Below are 18,888 nucleotides of genomic sequence, written 5' to 3'. Positions count from 1 at the left end.
CCACCAAAACCTTTCCCCTGGGCAACAAAATGTTTCCACTGAACATAAACACACCCTCCCGCTATCTCTCTCCGAACACCCGGACAGAGGCGGGGCACTCTGGAGAGCGGTAGCCGCCCGGCTCAGACGAGAAGGAGACCACTGTTACCCCTCCACGGGCGGCCCCTCTGCAGAACCGGGTCGGTCTGGATCGCCGCGCCCGGTAAAGAACAATACAATCGCAACTTCCCACGAGCCTGCGCGGCTGTTCTCCGCGACGGAGCGGACTCCGGAATTCGCCACCAGGCAGGAGCTGGGGGCGGAAGGGTGAGGAGGGTGAGCGCGGGACCAGGATGGCAAAGACCGGCGGCCCCGCTGCAGATGCCCGCCCCGGCGCCCGTCGAGCAGGCTAGAAGGATGGTGCCGCCGGCCTGAGCGCCACCGGCTCTCGCCTGGCGACCGGGATCTCGACTTTGCTTCTCAGGCAGGCAACCCCAGGATCCCCTGCTGCTGGGGCGGCAGGGGGCGGGAAAGGCCTCGCCGAAGGCTCGGAGCCTCCTCAGCCCGCCACGGAAGGGAACGCGGTCGGGGCGCGGGGGACAATAGGGAGCGGGGAGCGCTGCGCGCCCGAGTGGCGCCGCCGGCCGGCCGGGCTGACTGACGCGCCAGCCACACAGAGCGACTGGGCTCCGCTCGGCCCGGCCGCCGCTGCCGCTGCGCGGTCTGCCGTGCTCACCGCGCCCCCGGCGCTCGGGGTCGTGCCTCACCTCCCAGTCCCGCCGCCCAGGAGAGGAGCAGAATTAACACTCTCAGAAACACCATCTTCCGCTGCCGCTGCCGCTGCCGCTGCCACCGCCTCCTCCTCACGGGTTAACAGCAGCACATCGATCCGGAGGGAGAAGCTGTAGAGGCTTGGTCCGGAGCCTCCACGGGGAGCCGGGACCTCCCCCGGCAGGAGAAACGGCGAAGCACCTCCCTCTCGCCCCACTTAAGGGGCCGGCAAAGCTCCCAGCACCTCCAAAACAGGGACCTCCCTCCCCCTCGTTCGTTTCCTTCCTCCCTTCCCCGCTTTCCTTCCCTCGCTCCTTCCCTCTTCTCTACCTCCCTCCCACCGAGCCCGGTACCTCCGCCTCCTTCCTTGCCACGTGACCGGCGAGCGTCCAACCAGCAGGCGGAGCCGCACCCCTTCCTCCCGCCCCTCCCCCTCCCCCAGGTGTCCCAGGGGCGCGCGCATGCGCGCTGCGGCTGGTTCCCGGGCTGCTAGGCCAGCAGCTGCTTCCTGTCCGCAGGCTGAGAGCGGTGATTGGGCTTGGGAGGCGGGGTTTCCTGGGGTTCCGCCCCCGGACGGGAGCGCAAATCTGCGGACCGCACAAGGCTGGTTCTTAGAGCTGCTGAGAACTGTCTCTTGGGTTAAAGTGGGAGAGTCAAGGGGCAGCTGTCCACTTCTTAACTTCACAGGGAACGGAGATTTTGGTTACTTCTTTTTTTGCCTCTCAGGGTGCACGACGTCTACTAAGTAAACAAAAGCAAAGTCCCCCACCAAAAAAGCCAAGTGCGAACAGGCGGTAATTACATCGGAGACAGCCGCCAACAATCAGAACCTAAATGTAAAGACCTTCCAGCAGCAGAAACACAGCCTGTCATATCTTTCTGATCGCTTTACAAATTTGTGACACAGATCAGGCCTTAGCCATTCTGAAAGCATGCCGCCTCAACCACAGGGTACGGAATCTCTAGCCCGAAAAATGTACTATTTACCACTCTCTCTGTTCCATCTCTGAACAGAACTGTGGAATCTCCTTCACCCCAACTTCTTTGAAGCTATTTGATTTCTCAGTAACTCCCTTTGATTCTTTAAACTAGTATTCCATGGATTAAAGACTTAAACATAAGACCTGAAACCATAAGACTCCTAGAAGGAAACAGGGGAAAGCTTGATGTTGGTCTTGGCAATTATTTTTGGATGCGACACCAAAAACACAAGTAACAAAAGCAAAAATAAATAAGTGGGCCTACCTCAAACTAAAACGCTTTGGCATGGCAGAAGAAAGAATCAACAAAATGGAAATGCAACCTTCAGAATGAGAGAAAATATTTGCAAATTGTATCTCTGAGAAAGGGTTAATAACTAAAATATATAAGGAACGCTTACAACTCAATGGCTAAAAAGCAGACAATCCAATCTGAAAATGGGCAGAGGAACTTAAAAGACATTTTTTCAAAGAGGACATCCAAATGGCCAATAGGTACATGAACAGATGCTCAGTACCACTAATCATCAGGGAAATGTGAATCAAAACCACAATGAGATATTGCCATGCTGTTAGAAAGGTTATTGTCAAAAAGACAAGAGATACGTGTTGACAAGGATGTGGAGAAAGGGAAACCCTTGGGCATTGCTTGTGGGATTGTAAATTGGTGCAGCATTACAGAAAGCAGCATGGAGGTTCCTCAAAAAATTAAAAATAGTACTACCATATGAGGGGCTTCCCTGGTGGTCCAATGGCTAAGACTCCGTGCTCCCAATGCAGCGGGCCCTGGTTCAATCCCTGGTCAGGGAACTAGATCCCACATGCCAACTAAAGATCTCACATGCTGCAGTGAAGATCCCACATGCAGCAGGGAAGATCCTGTGTGCCGCAACTAAGACCCAGCGCGGCCAAATAAATATTTAAAAAAGAAGAAGAAGAACTACCATATGATCCAGCAACCCCACTTCTGGGTATAAAACCAAAGGAAGTGAAATCAAGATCTTGAAGAGAAATCTGTACTCCCATACTCATTGCAACATTATTCACAATAGCTACGATATGGAAACAACGTAAGTGTCCCTCTATGGATGAATGACTAAAGATGTGGTATATAGATACAGTGGAATATTATTCAGCCATGAGAAAGAAGGAAATCTTGCCATCAGGGATGAACCTGGAAGGCATTATACTAAGAGAAATAAGTTAAACAGAGAAGACAAATACTGTGTGATCTCGTTTATATGTGGAATCTTAAAAAGCCAAACTTAAAGAAACAGAGAGTAAAATGGTGGTTACCATGGGCTGGAAAGTGGGGGAAATGGGGAGATGTTGGTCAAAGGGTACAAACTTCCAGTTGTAAGATGAACAAGTTCTGGGGCTCTAATATACAACATGCCAACTATAGTTAATAATACTGGTAAGCATTTTGCAATATATAAGTGTATCAAATCAACATGTATACACCTTAAACTTACACAATGTTATATGTTGATTATATTTCAATAAAGCTGGAAAATATTTAAAACTAACTAAATAAATAAAAGTAAACAATTCAGTGGCATTTAGTAAATTCACAGTGCTGTGCAACTATTACCACCATCTACTCCCAAGACATATTCATATGACAAATAAGAAAAAAAAACTTGTATTTCATGAATTAGAACGTTCCAATGACATCTAATTAGTCTTCATCTATTTGGCATCCTGCTTCACGAGGCTGAATTAAAAATATAAGTATTAATAGTATTAATACTACTAATAATTTGGAATTCCTACTTCTTTTTACTGTGTATTTTTTACAATTTATTACCATATGCTTGTTTAATTCTCATTTTGAAAAATGAATTATTATAGTTTTTTAAAATTTATTTATTTTATTTATTTTTATTTTTCACTATGCTGGATCTTCGTTGCTGACGGTGAACGGGGAATACTCTTCGTTGTGGTGCGCGGGCTTCTCATTGCGGTGGCTTCTCTTGTTGCAGAACACAGGCTCTAGGCACGTGGACTTCAGTAGTTGTGGCACGTGGGCTCACCAGTTGTGGCTCGCAGGCTCTAGAGCACAGGCTCAGTAGTTGTGGTGTGCGGGCTTAGTTGTTTCGCAGCACGTGGGATCTTCCCGGACCAGGGCTCGAACCCATGTCCCCTACATTGGCAGGCGGATTCTTAACCACTGCGCCACCAGGGAAGCCCCCCAAAATGAATTATTATAGTCTTGCTCCAACATTAGTAAGCTCAAAAATACAGTCAGAAGTTCTAAAATCATCAATAGTGTCCATTTACAATGAGATGTCTAGAAGGATGGCAGAATCTCATGATTTTTTTTTCTTTCTTAAATGATCCAATCTTAGGACACAGTTACATGAAAATATTACATTGCATATACCCTGTGCTTATTACTATTTTCTTTTGGTGGTGTTGTGAACAAATGTTTTGATTTTCTAGCTATTAGACCATCTTGTGGCATGTTTAGTGTTGAACAGTATTTTTTTTTTTTTTGTGGTACGCGGGCCTCTCACTGCTGTGGCCCCTCCCGCTGCGGAGCACAGGCTCCGGACGCGCAGGCCCAGCGGCCACGGCTCATGGGCCTAGCCGCTCCGCGGCATGTGGGATCCTCCCGGACCGGGGCACGAACCCGCGTCCCCTGCATCAGCAGGCGGATCCTCAACCACTGCGCCACCAGGGAAGCCCCACAGTATTTTTTATAGTTAATTCCAGTGGTTAGAGGCAAAGGGCACCTTCTCTTTAATTTCAACTGGAAAAAAACCAAAATCGTGTTTTACATTGCCAAGGTGATCAATTACATTTAAGATTGTATCTCTTTTTATTTAAAAACATACATTCATCGCATACCAGCATCATAATGAATGGTATTCCAATGTTACAAGTTTGAAACACTATTTTTTTTGACATTTTAACTTACTACATTTTTGGTATTTTTTAAATGTATGGGAAACTGATGAAATGTGGAAATATAAGGTCTGCATTTATACCATCATAGACAGTCTGGGTTGGACTCCCAGCTTTACCATTTATAAGCTGTGTGGCTTTGGCCAAGTTATTTCACCTTTCTAACCTCAATGTTTCTTTTTTTAAATGAGAGTGATAAAATATGTCCCTCATGAGACTGTTTTGATGATTAAATTTAAATTATTTAATATTTTTAAAGTGATTATAACAGTGTCTGGCTGTTGCTACATAAGTGTTTAAATAATTGCTATATAAGTGTTTAACTAAAAATATATAAATATCATGGTTCTTCCATGAACAACCATCCATTTGAAAGCAGTGATTAATAGCATTATTTCCTTAGCTAAAATACACAGCTTTGATACTACCAGTATAAAAGAAAGTTACCCTCAAGTTTTAATAGTGAGAAATTCAGCTAGGAAGTATATGGCCGTATACAGTATATTATACAAGTAACACTGTACGGAAATGCTTCTGGCACAACTTAAAGCCAGTCCTGGTAAATATTACAACAATTACATTTTCAATTTTCCAGCTCCTAATAAACTGCCTGCTGCATGTCTTACTGTCATGCCAAACTCAATATGTGGAACTTATCTCTGATAATGGCACCACGACCCTCTCAGTAACCTGGGATGGAGAGTGGAATCATCTCATATTCTTCTTCCCTTGTCTACTCATAAACAGTCACCAAGAATTGATTCTTCCCTAAAAATATTTTTCTTCTGCCTTTAATCCATCCCTACCCATTACTGTCACTCCAATTTACACAATTATTTTCTCTTGCTTGGTGGACTTCTAATCCATCTCACTCCAGTCTCTCTCACTTCTGGTGCTGCTTTCAAACCTCACCTCACTCCACTGCAGTTTTCTTCCAACACCATCACTCTCAAGGAGCTACTCTTCCTGGGGCCATCAAAGATCTGTTAGGGGCTTCCCTGGTGGCACAGTGGTTAAGAATCGGCCTGCCAATGCAGGGGACACAAGTTCGAGCCCTGGTCCGGGAAGATCCCACATGCCGCGGAGCAACTAAGACCACGCGCCACAACTACTGAGCCTGTGCTCTGCAGCCACGAGCCACAACTACTGAGCTCACGAGCCACAACTACTGAAGCCCACGTGCCTAGAACCCATGCTCTGCAACAAGAGAAGCCACCGCAATGAGAAGCCCACGCATTGAAACAGAGTAGCCTCTGCTAGCTCCAACTAGAGGAAGCATGCATGCAGTAACGAAGACACAACGCAGCCAAAAATTAAATTAAAAAAAAAAAGATCTGTTACTTATTGATGCCACTACACACTTTCACTCCTTATCTAACTAGACCTCTTGGTCAATTAACGTTCTCTCCTCAAAATTCCCTCCTCCAATGTTTCCCAAGACAGTGCTCTCTCCTGATCTTCCGCCTTTTTTTTTTTTTTTTTTTTTTTTTGCAGTGTGCGGGCCTCTCACCGTTGTGGCCCCTCCCGTTGTGGAGCACAGGCTCCTGATGCGCAGGCTCAGCGGCCATGGCTCACGGGCCCAGCCGCTCCGCGGCATGTGGGATCTTCCCGGACCGGGGCATGAACCCGTGTACCCTGCATCGGCAGGTGGACTCTCAACCACTGCACCATCAGGGAAATCCCCGCCTTACTTTTTCTGTAAAGCTTTTTTTTTAACATCTTTATTAGAGTATAATTGCTTTACAATGGAATGTTAGTTTCTGCTGTATAACAAAGTGAATCAGCTATATATATACATATATCCCCATATCTCCTCTCTCTTGCGTCTCCCTCCCACCCTCCTTATCCCACCCCTCTAGGTGGTCAAAAAGCACCAAGCTGATTTCCCTGTGCTATGCAGCTGCTTCCCACTAGTTATCTATTTCACATTTAGTAGTGTACATCGGTCTATGCTACTCTCTCACCTCGTCCCAGCTTACCCTTCCCCCTCCCCGTGTCCTCAAGTCCATTCTCTATGTCTGCGTCTCTATTCCTGTCCTGCCCCTAGGTTCTGCAGAACCTTTCCTTTTTTTTTTTCAGATTCTATATATATGTGTTAGCATTTGGTATTTGTTTTTCTCTTTCTGACTTACTTCACTCTGTTAAACAGACTCTAGGTCCATCCGCTTAACTACAAATAACTCAATTTCATTTCTTTTTTATGGCTGAGTAATATTCCATTGTATATATGTGCCACATCTTCTTTATCCATTCATCTGTTGATGGACACTTAGGTTGCTTCCATGTCCTGGCTATCATAAACAGAGCTGCGATGAACATTGTGGTACATGACTCTTTTTGAATTATGGTTTTCTCAGGGTATATGCCCAGTAGTGGGATTGCTGGGTCATACTATAGTTCTACTTTTAGTTTTATAAGGAACCTCCATACCATTCTCCATAGTGGCTGTGTCAATTTACATGTTAGATAAGGAGTGAAAGTGTGTAGTGGCATCGATAACTAACAGACCTTTTTTTTTAATTTAATTTTTGGCTGCGTTGTGTCTTCGTTACTGCAAGAGGGTTCCCTTTTCTCCACACCCTCTCCAGCATTTATTGTTTGTAGATTTTTTGATGATGGCCATTCTGATTGGTGTGAGGTGATACCTCATTGTAGTTTTGATTTGCATTTCTCTAATGATTAGTGATGTTGAACATCCTTTCATATGTTTGTTGGCAATCTGTATATCTTCTTTGGAGAAATGTCTATTTAGGACTTCTGCCCATTTTTGGATTGGGTTGTTTGCTTTTTTGATATTGAGCTGCATGAACTGCTTGTAACTTTTGGAGCTTAATCCTTTGTCAGTTGCTTCATTTGCAAATATTTTCTCCCATTCTGAGGGTTGTCTTTTCATCTTGTTTATGGTTTCCTTTGCTTTCAAAAGCTTTTAAGTTTCATTAGACCCCATTTTCTTATTTTTGTTTTTATTTTCATTTCTCTAGGAGGTGGATCAAAAAGGATCTTACTGTGATTTATGTCATAGAGTATTCTGCCTATGTTTTCCTCTAGGAGTTTGATAGTGTCTGGCCTTAATGACCTTAAAGACAATTAGGTCTTTAATCCATTTTGAGTTTATTTTTGTGTATGGTGTTAGGGAGTGCTAATTTCATTCTTTTACAGGTAGCTGTCCAGGTTTCCCAGCACCATTTATTGAAGACTGTCTTTTCTCCATGGTATATTCTTGCCTTCTTTATCAAAAAAAAGGTGACCATATGTGCGTGGGTTTATCTCTGGGCTTTCTATCCTGTTCCATTGATCTATATTTCTCTTTTGGGGCCAGTACCATACTGACTTGATTACTTTAGCTTTGTAGTATAGTCTGAAGTCAAGGAGCTACTTTCCTCCAGCTCTCTTTTTCATTCTTAGGATTGCTTTGGCTATTCGGGGTCTTTTGTGTTTCCATACAAATTGTGAAATTTTTTGTTCTAGCTCTGTCACAAATGCCAGTGGTAGTTTGATAGGGAGTGCATTGAATCTGTAGATTGCTTTGGGTAGTATAGTCATTTTCACAATATTGATTCTTCCAATCCAAGAACATGGTATATCTCTCCATCTGTTTGTATCATCCTTAATTTCTTTCATCAGTGTCTTATAGTTTTCTGCATACAGGTCTTTCGTCTCCCTAGGTAGGTTTATTCCTAAGCATTTTATTCTTTTTGTTGCAGTGGTAAATGGGAGTGTTTCCTTAATTTCAATTTCACATTTTTCATCATTAGTGTATCGGAATGCAAGAGATTTCTGTGCACTAATTTTGTATCCTGCTACTTTACCAAATTCATTGATTAGCTCTAGTAGTTTTCTGGTAGCATCTTTAGGATTCTCTATGTATAGTATCATGTCATCTGCAAACAGTGAAAGCTTTACTTCTTCTTTTCCCATTTGGATTCCTTTTATTTCTTTATCTGCTCTAATTGCTGTGCTAAAACTTCCAAAACTATGTTGAATAATAGTGGTGAGAGTGGACAACTTGGTCTTGTTCCTGATTTTAGAGGAAATGGTTTCACTTTTTCACCATTAAGAACGATGTTGGCTGTGGGTTTGTCATATATGGCCTTTATTATTTTGAGGTAAGTTCCCTCTATGCCTACTTTCTGCAGGGTTTTTATCATGAATGGGTGTTGCATTTTGTCAAAAGCTTTTTCTGCATCTATTTAGATGATCATATGGTTTTTCTCCTTCAATTTGTTAATATAGTTTATCACAATGATTGATTTGTGTATATTGAAGAATCATTGCATTCCTGGGATAAACCCCACTTGATCATGGTGTATGATCCTTTTAATGTGCTTCTGGATTCTGTTTGCTAGTATTCTGTTGAGGATTTTTGCATGTATGTTCATCAGTGATATTAGCCTATACTTTTCTTTTTTTGTGACATCTTTGTCTGGTTTTGATATCAGGGTGATGGTGGCCTCGTAGAATGAGTTTAGGAGTATTCCTCCTTCTGCTATGTTTTGGAAGAGTTTGAGAAGGATAGGTGTTAGCTCTTCTCTAAATGTTTGATAGAATTCACCTGTGAAGCCATCTGGTCCTGGGCTTTTGTTTGTTGGAAGATGTTTAATCACAGTCTCAATTATGGTGCTTGTGATTGGCATGTTTATATTTTCTATTTCTTCCTGGTTCAGTCTTGGAAGGTTGTGCTTTTCTAAGAATTTGTGCATTTCTTCCAGGTTGTCCATTTTTTTGGCCTAGAGTTGCTTGTAGTAATCTCTCATGATCCTTTGTATTTCTGCAGTGTCAGTTGTTACTTCTCCTTTTTCATTTCTAATTCTATTGAGTCTTCTCCCTTTTTTTCTTGATGAGTCTGGCTAATGGTTTATCAATTTTGTTTATCTTCTCAAAGAACCAGCTTTTAGTTTTATTGATCTTGGCTATGGTTTCTTCATTTCTTTTTCATTTATTTCTGATCTGACCTTTATGATTTCTTTTCTTCTGCTAACTTTGGGGATTTTTTTGTTCTTCTTTCTCTAGTTCCTTTAGGTGTAATGTTAGGTTGTTTATTTGAGATGTTTCTTGTTTCTTGAAGTAGGATTGTATTGCTATAAGCTTCCCTCTTAGAATTGCTTTTGCTGCATCCCATAGGTTTTGGGTCATCGTGTTTTCATTGTCATTTGTTTCTAGGTATTTTTTTATTTCCTCTTTGATTTCTTCAGTGATCTCTTGTTTATTTAGTAGCATATTGTTTAGCCTCCATGTGTTTGTAATTTTTACAGACTTTTTCCTGTAATTGATATCTAGTCTTATAGCATTGTGGTCAGAAAAGATACTTGATACGATTTCAATTTGCTTAAATTTGCCAAAGCTTGATTTGTGACTCAAGATATGATCCTAGAGAATGTTCCATGAGCACTTGAGAAGAAAATGTATTCTGTTGTTTTTGGATAGAATGTCCTATAAATTTCAATTAAGTCCATCTTTTTTTTTGAGGCCACTGCTGTGGCCTCTCCCGTTGCGGAGCACAGGCTCCGGAGGCGCAGGCTCAGCGGCCATGGCTCACGGGCCCAGCCGCTCCGCGGCATGTGGGATCTTCCCGGACCGGGGCACGAACCCTTGTCCCCTGCATCGGCAGGGGGACACTCAACCACTGCGCCACCAGGGAAGCCCAAGTCCATCTTTTTTAATGTGTCATGTAAATCTTGTGTTTCCTTATTTATTTTCATTTTGGATGATCTGTCCATTGGTGAAAGTGGGGTGTTAAAGTTCCCTACTATGACTGTGTTACTGTCGATTTCCCCTTTTATGGCTGTTAGCATTTGCCTTATGTATTGAGGTACTCCTCTGTTGGGTGCATACATATTTACAATTGTTTTATCTTCTTCTTGGATTGATCCCTTGATCATTATGTAGTGTCCTCCTTTGTCTCTTGTAATAGTCTTTATTTTAAAGTCTATTTTGTCTGATATGAGAATTGCTACTCCAGCTTTCTTTTATTTCCATTTGCATGGAATATCTTTTTCCATTCCCTCACTTTCAGTCTGTATGTGTCCCTAGGTCTGAAGTGGGTCTCTTGTAGGCAGCATATGTATGGGTCTTGTTTTTGTATCCATTCAGCCAGTCTATGTCTTTTGTTTGGAGCACTTAATCCATTCATATTTAAGGTAGTTATCAATATATATATGTTTCTATTACCATTTTCTTAATTGTTTTGCTTTTGTTTTTGTAGGTCTTTTCCTTCTCTTGTGTTTCATGCCTAAAGAAGTTCATTTAGCATTTGTTGTAAAGCTGGTTTGGTGGTGCTGAACTCTCTCAGCTTTTGCTTGTCTGTAAATGTTTTAATTTCTCCATCGAATCTGAATGAGATCCTTGCTGGGTAGAGTAATCTTGGTTGTAGGTTTTTCCCTTTCATCACTTTAAATATGTCCTGCCACTCCCTTCTGGCTTGCAGAGCTTCTGCTGAAAGATCAGCTGTTAACCTTATGGGGAACTCTTTGTATGTTATTTGTTGTTTTTCCCTTGCTACTTTTAATATTTTTCTTTGTATTTAATTTCTGATAGTTTGATTAATATGTGTCTTGGCATGTTTCTCCTTGTATTTATCCTGTATGGGACTCTCTGCGCTTCCTGGACTTGATTGATTATTTCCTTTCCCATATTAGGGAAGTTTTCAACTATAATCTCTTGAAATATTTTTTCAGTCCATTTCTTTTTCTCTTCTTCTTTTGGGACCCATATAATTCGAATGTTGGTGTGTTTAATGTTGTCCCAGAAGTCTCTGAGACTGTCCTCAATTCTTTTCATTCCTTTTTCTTTGTTCTGCTCTGTGGTAGTTATTTCCACTATTTTATCTTCCAGGTCACTTATCTGTTCATCTGCCTCATTTATTCTGCTGTTGATTCCTTCTAGAGAATTTTAAATTTCATTTATTGTGTTGTTCATCATTGTTTGTTTGCTCTTTAGATCTTCTATGTCCTTGTTAAACGTTTCTTTTATTTTCTCCATTCTACTTCCAAGATTTTGGATCATCTTTACTATCATTACTCTGAATTCTTTTTCAGGTAGACTGCCTATTTCCTCTTCATTTGTTAGGTCTGGTGGGTTTTTATCTTGCTCCTTCTCCTGCTGTGTGTTTTTCTGTCTTATCATTTTGCTTAACTGTGTTTGGGGTCTCCTTTTTACAGGCTGCAAGTTCGTGGTTCCCGTTGTTTTTGGTGTCTGTCCCCAGTGGCTAAGGTTGGTTCAGTGGGTTATGTAGGCTTCCTGGTGGAGGGGACTGGTGCCTGTGTTCTGGTGGATGAGGCTGGATCTTGTCTTTCTGATGGGCAGGACTGCGTCAGGTGGTGTGTTTTGGGGTGTTGTGACCTTCTATGATTTTAAGCAGCCTCTCTGCTAATGGGTGTGGTTGTTTTCCTATCTTGTTAGTTGGTTCTCTAGGGTGTCCAGCACTGTAGCTTGCTGGTCGTTGAGTGGAGCTGGGTCTTATTGTTGAGATGGAGATCTCTGGGAGAGCTTTCGCCATTTGATATTACATGGAGCCAGTGGTGGATATTACGTGGTCTCTGGTGGACCAATATCCTGAGCTCGGCTCTCCCACCTCAGAGGCACAGGCCTGACACCCAGCCGGAGCACCAAGACCCTGTCAACCACACAGCTCAGAAGAAAAGGGAGAAAAAAAGAAAGAAAGAAAGGAAGAAGGAAAGAAAGAAAGAAAGAAAAGAAAAGTTATTAAAATAAAAAATAAAAGTAAATTATTAAAAATAAAAATAATTAAAAAGTGGTAAAGGGCTTCCCTGGTGGCGCAGTGGTTGCGAGTCCGCCTGCCGATGCAGGGGACACGGGTTCGTGCCCCGGTTTGGGAAGATCCCACATGCCGCGGAGCGGCTGGGTCCGTGCGCCATGGCCGCTGAGCCTGCGCATCCGGAGCCTGTGCTCCGCAACGGGAGAGGCCACAGCAGTGAGAAGCCCGCGTACCACAAAAAAAAAAAAAAAAGTGGTAAAAAAAAGAAAGATAGAAGAGAGCAACAAAACCAAAAAACAAATCCACCAATGAAAACAAATGCTAAAAATTATACTAAAAAATAAAAAAAGAAAAATAGACAGACAGAACCCTAGGACAGATGGTAAAAGTAAATCTATACAGACAAAAATCACACAAAGAAGCATACACATACACACTCACAAAAAGAGAAAAATATATAAAATACATATAAAAATATATTTTAAAAAAAGAGAGCAACCAAATCAATAAACAAATCTACCAATGCTAATAAACTCTAAATACTAAACTAAGATAAACATAAACCAGAAACAAATATGATTTAAAAAGTAAACCCCAAGTGTACTGTTTCTCCCAAAGTCCACCACTTCAATTTTGGGATGATTCCTTGTCTCTTCAGGTATTCCACAGATGCAGCGTTCATCAAGTTGATAGTGGAGATTTAATCCACTGCTCCTGAGGCTGCTGGGAGAAATTTCCCTTTCTCTTCTTTGTTTGCACAGCTCCCAGGGTTCAGCTTTGGATTTGGCCCCGCCTTTGCGTGTAGGTCACCTGAGGGCGTCTGTTCTTCGCTTAGACAGGACGGGGTTAAAGGAGCAGCTGATTAGGGGGCTCTGGCTCACTCAGGCCGTGGGGGGGAAGGAGGGGTATGGAATGCGCGGTGAGCCTGAAGCGGCAGAGGCCGGCGTGACATTGCACCAGTCTGAGGCGCGCCGTGTGTTCTCCCGAGGAAGTTGTCCCTGGATCACGGGACCTTGGCAGTGGTGGGCTGCACAGGCTCCCGGGAGGGGAGGTGTGGAGAGTGACCTGTGCTTGCACACAGGCTTCTTGGTGGCTGCAGCAGCAGCCTAGCATCTCATGCCCATCTCTGGTGTCCGCACTGATAGCCGTGGCTCACGCCCGTCTCTGGAGCTCGTTTAGGCAGTGCTCTGAATCCCCTCTCCTCACGCACCCCGAAGCAACGTTCTCTTGCCTCTTAGGCAGGTCCAGACTTTTTCCCGGACTCCCTCCAGGCTAGCTGTGGCACACTAGCCCCTTCAGGCTGTGTTCACGCAGCCAACCCCAGTCCTCTCCCTGAGATCCGACTGAAGCCTGAGCATCAGCTTCCAGCCCCCGCCCTCCCCGGAGGGTGAGCAGACAAGCCTCTCGGGCTGGTGAGTGTTGGTCGGCACCGATCCTCTGTGTGGAAATCTCTCTGCTTTGCCCTCTGCACCCCTGTTGCTGCGCTCTCCTCCGTGGCTCCGGAGCTTCCCCCCTCTGCCACCCGCAGTCTCCGCCCGCAAAGGGCCTTCCTAGTGTGTGGAAACTTTTCCTCCTTCACAGCTCCCTCCCAGAGATGCAGGTCCTGTCCGTATTCTTTTGTCTCTGTTTTTTCTTTTTTCTTTTGCCCTACCCAGGTACATGGGGAGTTTCTTGCCTTTTGGGAGGTCTGAGGTCTTCTGCCAGCGTTCAGAAGGTGTTCTGTAGGAGTTGTTCCACATGTAGATGTATTTCTGATGTATTTGTGGGGAGGAAGGTGATCTCCACGACTTACTCCTCCGCCTCTTGAAGGTCTCTTCCACCTTACTTTTAACTGTGACTGCTGCATCTCTACCCTGGGGCTTTTTCTTCTCTTTATCCTTTAGATATTGGTGTTCCTCAGGACTTCATCTTTGGCTTTATCTTCTCATTCCTCACTTGCATGATTATTTTTTACCACCTCCAAATGTCTATGACTCACTAGGCTGTAAACTCCATGAAAACAAAGCCTGGGTCTGTCTTGTTCTGAATTCTACCCCACTGCCTAGCACATAGTCCGCACTTTTCCTGCACCTGTGCCCCAAGCACCAGCCCTATATCCTAGTTGCATCATGGGCCAGCCGTGCAACCTTGAGTAAGTTAAGGCATCTGTACCACAGTTTCCTAATGTTTACAATGGGGAGAGTAGTAATACCTTCCTCAGAAGTTTGAGAGTTATATAAATTAATAGAGGTAAGGCACTGAGAATATTGCAAGGCATATAGCAAGCACTGCAAAATTTTAGGTGTTGTTACATATCTAACTTATACTAGCCAATGCCTTCCTGTCTTTACATGGCCACACTAAATTCGATATCTTTGCATATTTTATTCCCTCCATGTGGAATTTCAATAATTCATTTTAAGACACTTTTTTTGGTTAGGATTTTGCTTTCTGTATAAAAGAGGAATCAGAGAGGAAAAGCACTTAGAAAATCCACTTTTGGGGAAAAGAGAACAGTGGAAAATGGTATTTACAAGTTAAGGCATTTAGAAGGCATGTAATAAATGTCACTTTCCTTTCAAATGTAAAGCAATAGATATTGTTAAACATATGGCTCAGGTTTCTCCTTTGTAAAATCTTCACTAACTTCACCACTAGACAAAATTAATATATACCATGTCCATACTTATAAAGTAGCTATATCAAACTGTATTGTATTTGTTTATTTTAAATCTTCCCTAATTCTTAAAGATAATAATGAATCACATGTTATAGGGGTTTTGAAAACAGAACCTCAGAGAGTTAAGCAAATATATATTCAACAAATGTTTATTGAATCTTAATGCCAGAATAGGACCCATTTTACTAATTTATTCAAAACCTAGGAGTGACCCCCTCCCCACTTCCTAAAATCCTGATATCTTATTCTAACATTCAAGATGCTCCACAAAATTCATTTGTCTAAACTTTTCTCTCTTCTCCTTTCAATGAAACTTCTACTCCACACTATCAAACTACACTTGGGAACTCCAAACTATCTTCAACTTTCCCCCTTCCATGCTTTTTGTCACCTCGGTTTCCTTTCTGCTCATACAGTATATTAAAAAAAAAAAAAAAAAAAGACAATGGACCAAAAATGGAGTTACTTATGCTAAGCCCCATGTCAACAAACCAAGATTCTTAATTGTTTCAGTTCTCCCAGAAATGGAACCTTTAACCAGTCAATCAGGAAGCACCTGATCAGCACTTGTTAGGTAATGTGCCCATTAGTCCCCTGCTATCCTGTAAACGAAAGTAACTTTGCAATAACCAACAGCTTTTTTTGCCTAGTATCACTTCCTTGTTTTCACTCCCTTCTGCCCATAAAAGCCTTTCATTTTGTAGAGCTCTTCAGAGCTCCTTTCTATCTGCTAGATTGGATGCTTCCTGATTCAAATCAAGTTTTGTTCAAATAACCTCTTAAAATGTTTAATATGCTTCAGTTTACCTTTTAACATGTATTTCATATATAGTCTTAAAGTGCTGGTTACAACCTGGTAGCTCATAAACCAAATTAGACTCACAGACAAGTTCAGTTTCATTTGTAGTTAAATTTTTTTTCTTAATTATATGTCACTATTTAACAGTTAGGAGCTTTCACGTTAAAACCTAGATGCCAGATTTTCTGTGAAAGCTGAAAGGTTAAGCAGACTTAAGTTGTTGCAAAACAGAAGTTGGCTAAAACTGAGTAGAGGCTGCCCTCCTTGGATGCGGCTGGTCTAATGTCACCCCAGTCTGTACTACCACTGTCAGTATTTGACCTTCTGATGCTTGATTTAAGAATTAGACCAAGTTCCAAATAGTCCTGTTTTCCTAGACCCCTGGGGCCCCCTAATCTCAATCACATTTTAGTCCAAAGCACCTATTATTTATATCCTTCATCTGCAATTAATCATATGTTACTATATAGAAACTCTCATATTATTATTTTGATGTTACAGAGGGCTTAGATAAAGAGGCTTTGAGGCAAAGCAGAGGGCACTCAAAAAACTTTACAGGGTGACAATGATAATTATTGGTTATTCATTCAACAAATATTTGTTCTGCTCCTGGTTTGGGGTTTTCCAGACCACCAAGACAATATTCCTGATGCAGTGCCAGGCACCAAGATAAGTAATTCCCATACATGATCCCATTTAACTCTTTGCAACAATGCTAGGAAGTAGATTCCCATTTTACATATGAGGAAGCAGGGGCAGACCAGACTTCTAAACCAAGTATGTTTGACTCCAAATCTTGTTGTCTAGTCTTTTGAATTACTGGATAAATTAATCCTTATTATCACTGCCATGGTCCAGAATCTACTTCTTGGCTTCGGAGGTCAAGAAGCTTGATTTCTCTCACTGCAACCTGAGATGATCAGCTGACAAAGACTAACTCATAGGAACTAAACTCTCAAGGGACTTATGTCTTTTTTTTTTTTTCTTTTTGTGGTATGTGGGCCTCTCACTGTTGTGGCCTCTCCCGTTGCGGAGCACAGGCTCCGGACGTGCAGGCCCAGCGGCCATGGCTCACGGGCCCAGCTGCTCCGCGGCACATGGGATCCTCCCAGACCGGGGCATGAACCCGTATCCCCTGCATCGGCAGGCGGACTCCCAACCACTGCGCCACCAGGGAGGCCCGGAGACTTATGTCTTGATCAAAATGTCACCTTATTGTTTCATAAGTGAGACATTCATGGTAGCAAGTCAATACATTCTTTTTTTTAAATCTTCGATGCTTCAGAAGGGAAGTCACAACTGAAAGTGGCTTAGGTAAGCAAGGCATCAGTGCAGAATAAATTAATTGAATGATTTTATTGACTAGTTCATCCAACTATCCAACTGACTATGCCACACAAGAATCTATCAAGGTACCAGACAGGTACCAGGCCATCCACCTGTTCAGGTGCCCCCCAACCTTATATGGTGATTGAAGCATATTGTGATGAACCCTTATGTTTTGGGATCTTCTCTAGACTCCACGCAGACTACCATCTCCCTTTCTGTTATTATTATTTGCTTTCTTCAGTTATAATATAATTGATTAGGCCACACCTTCTTATGCCTATTCAGACTTTGATTTAATTTCCAGGCCTTACTTTCGCTTCTTTTGGACTTGGAAAGAATTCTATTTTCTAAGGGAACTATGACAAATAGCTAAACTGATTCATTTTAGACTGATTTGGTTTTTTAATTCTCACTTTTCTGGGAAGCACCTTATAGTAGCCCTTACGCACTGCTTCAGGTTCCCATTTTTATTTCATTTGCAAATGTTTATGTTTTGTCTTCCTAACCGGATTGTAACCAATTTGAGAGCAGTGACAACAATAATATATTTGAAGAGCTTTACTATCTGTTCCCATTTTATTCACAAAACCACATAGCAAAATCATTCATGCTAATATTTTTTCCCCTGCTTTTTTTTTTCTTTTACAAAAGGTGAAAACTGAAGTTAGCAGAAGTAAGTTGATGTACCCAAGCTTATAAAATTAGTCAATGGCAAGACCAGGTTCTAGTCCCAGTTCTTGTAGTCTCTGTTCATCATGCGTTCAACTATTGGTTCGTTGGCCAGAAAGTTCTGTAACATCTTACGGAAAAACCCAAATGAACTTTTTGGCCAACCCAATACATTAGGCTGCTTCTGCATGACCGTGCTTAATATTTTCTTCTGAGCCCCAGAATACCACATTGTAAATATTGAATAAATAATCACAGAGGTTTTTTATTGTAATTATAAGCCAGTGAGTCATAATTCTTATTATATGTATCTTAACATATCAACTATATGTCTCAATAATGCAAATGGTTATTATCTGATATTGTTCTAGGTGAGTATTTCTCAACACATGGCCAGTGGCATATCAGCATCAGAGTCACTTAGGATGCCTGTCAAAATGGCAGATTCCTGGGTTTTTCTCCAATTTTGTTGAATGAGACTTCCTGGGGATGGAGTCCAGAAATATGCCTATCAACAGGTTTTCCACCTAAGAGTTAATCATGCTGAAGTTTGACAATCACTGTTCCAAATAAACATAATGAGGGATAGAGTGAATATAAAATATCAGGTTCTCTAGGAAGGGCAATGTCAACATATAAAAATATATATATTTCAACATATAAAAACAAAAGAGAAGAGGATACATTTCCTTGATTCTAAGATAACCTCAATTGTAAGATACACCATTGATTCAATAATAGTTTTTGAAGAAAAGAGCATTAAATCCTCAAAAAATGTTTAATTCCAAACCTAGAAAATTTTAAATATTAAGAAAGTGAAACTTAGACCTGAGGAAATTCAGTACTTATATTTTAAATGGTGTAGTAAAAACAGAGTTTGGAGGTGGGAAGTTGGACATGGTCTGAGTAGACTTTGAAAGCTAAGAAGAGAGAGGACACTTTAAATTAGGGAAGCAAAATGAGCTAATGATTTGGATAGGTATAATTAGTGGAGTGACCAAACCAAATCTTATAGAAAGAAGGTTGCTATTACATTTTAGTAGCTGGTAAGGGTGGTTAAAAAGAATAAGGACAGATT

At 42.0% G+C, this 18,888-nt stretch overlaps 1 protein-coding gene across 1 annotated transcript in view; it reads right to left on the bottom strand.

Moving 5' to 3' along the window:
* The window catches only part of ADAM10 (ADAM metallopeptidase domain 10), a 120,087-nt gene extending 119,021 nt beyond the window's left edge, over positions 1–1,066 (bottom strand). The window contains exon 1 of the mRNA XM_060097283.1: positions 747–1,066. Coding sequence (XP_059953266.1) covers positions 747–801 — 55 coding nt within the window. The 5' untranslated portion in view covers positions 802–1,066. The remainder of the gene's footprint in view (positions 1–746) is intronic.
* Positions 1,067–18,888: the final 17,822 nt, after the last annotated feature.

This window comes from Mesoplodon densirostris, chromosome 4, assembly GCF_025265405.1.
Source record: "Mesoplodon densirostris isolate mMesDen1 chromosome 4, mMesDen1 primary haplotype, whole genome shotgun sequence".
Classification (NCBI taxonomy): Eukaryota; Metazoa; Chordata; class Mammalia; order Artiodactyla; family Ziphiidae; genus Mesoplodon; species Mesoplodon densirostris.
This window is presented reverse-complemented; position numbering and strand designations above follow the sequence as displayed.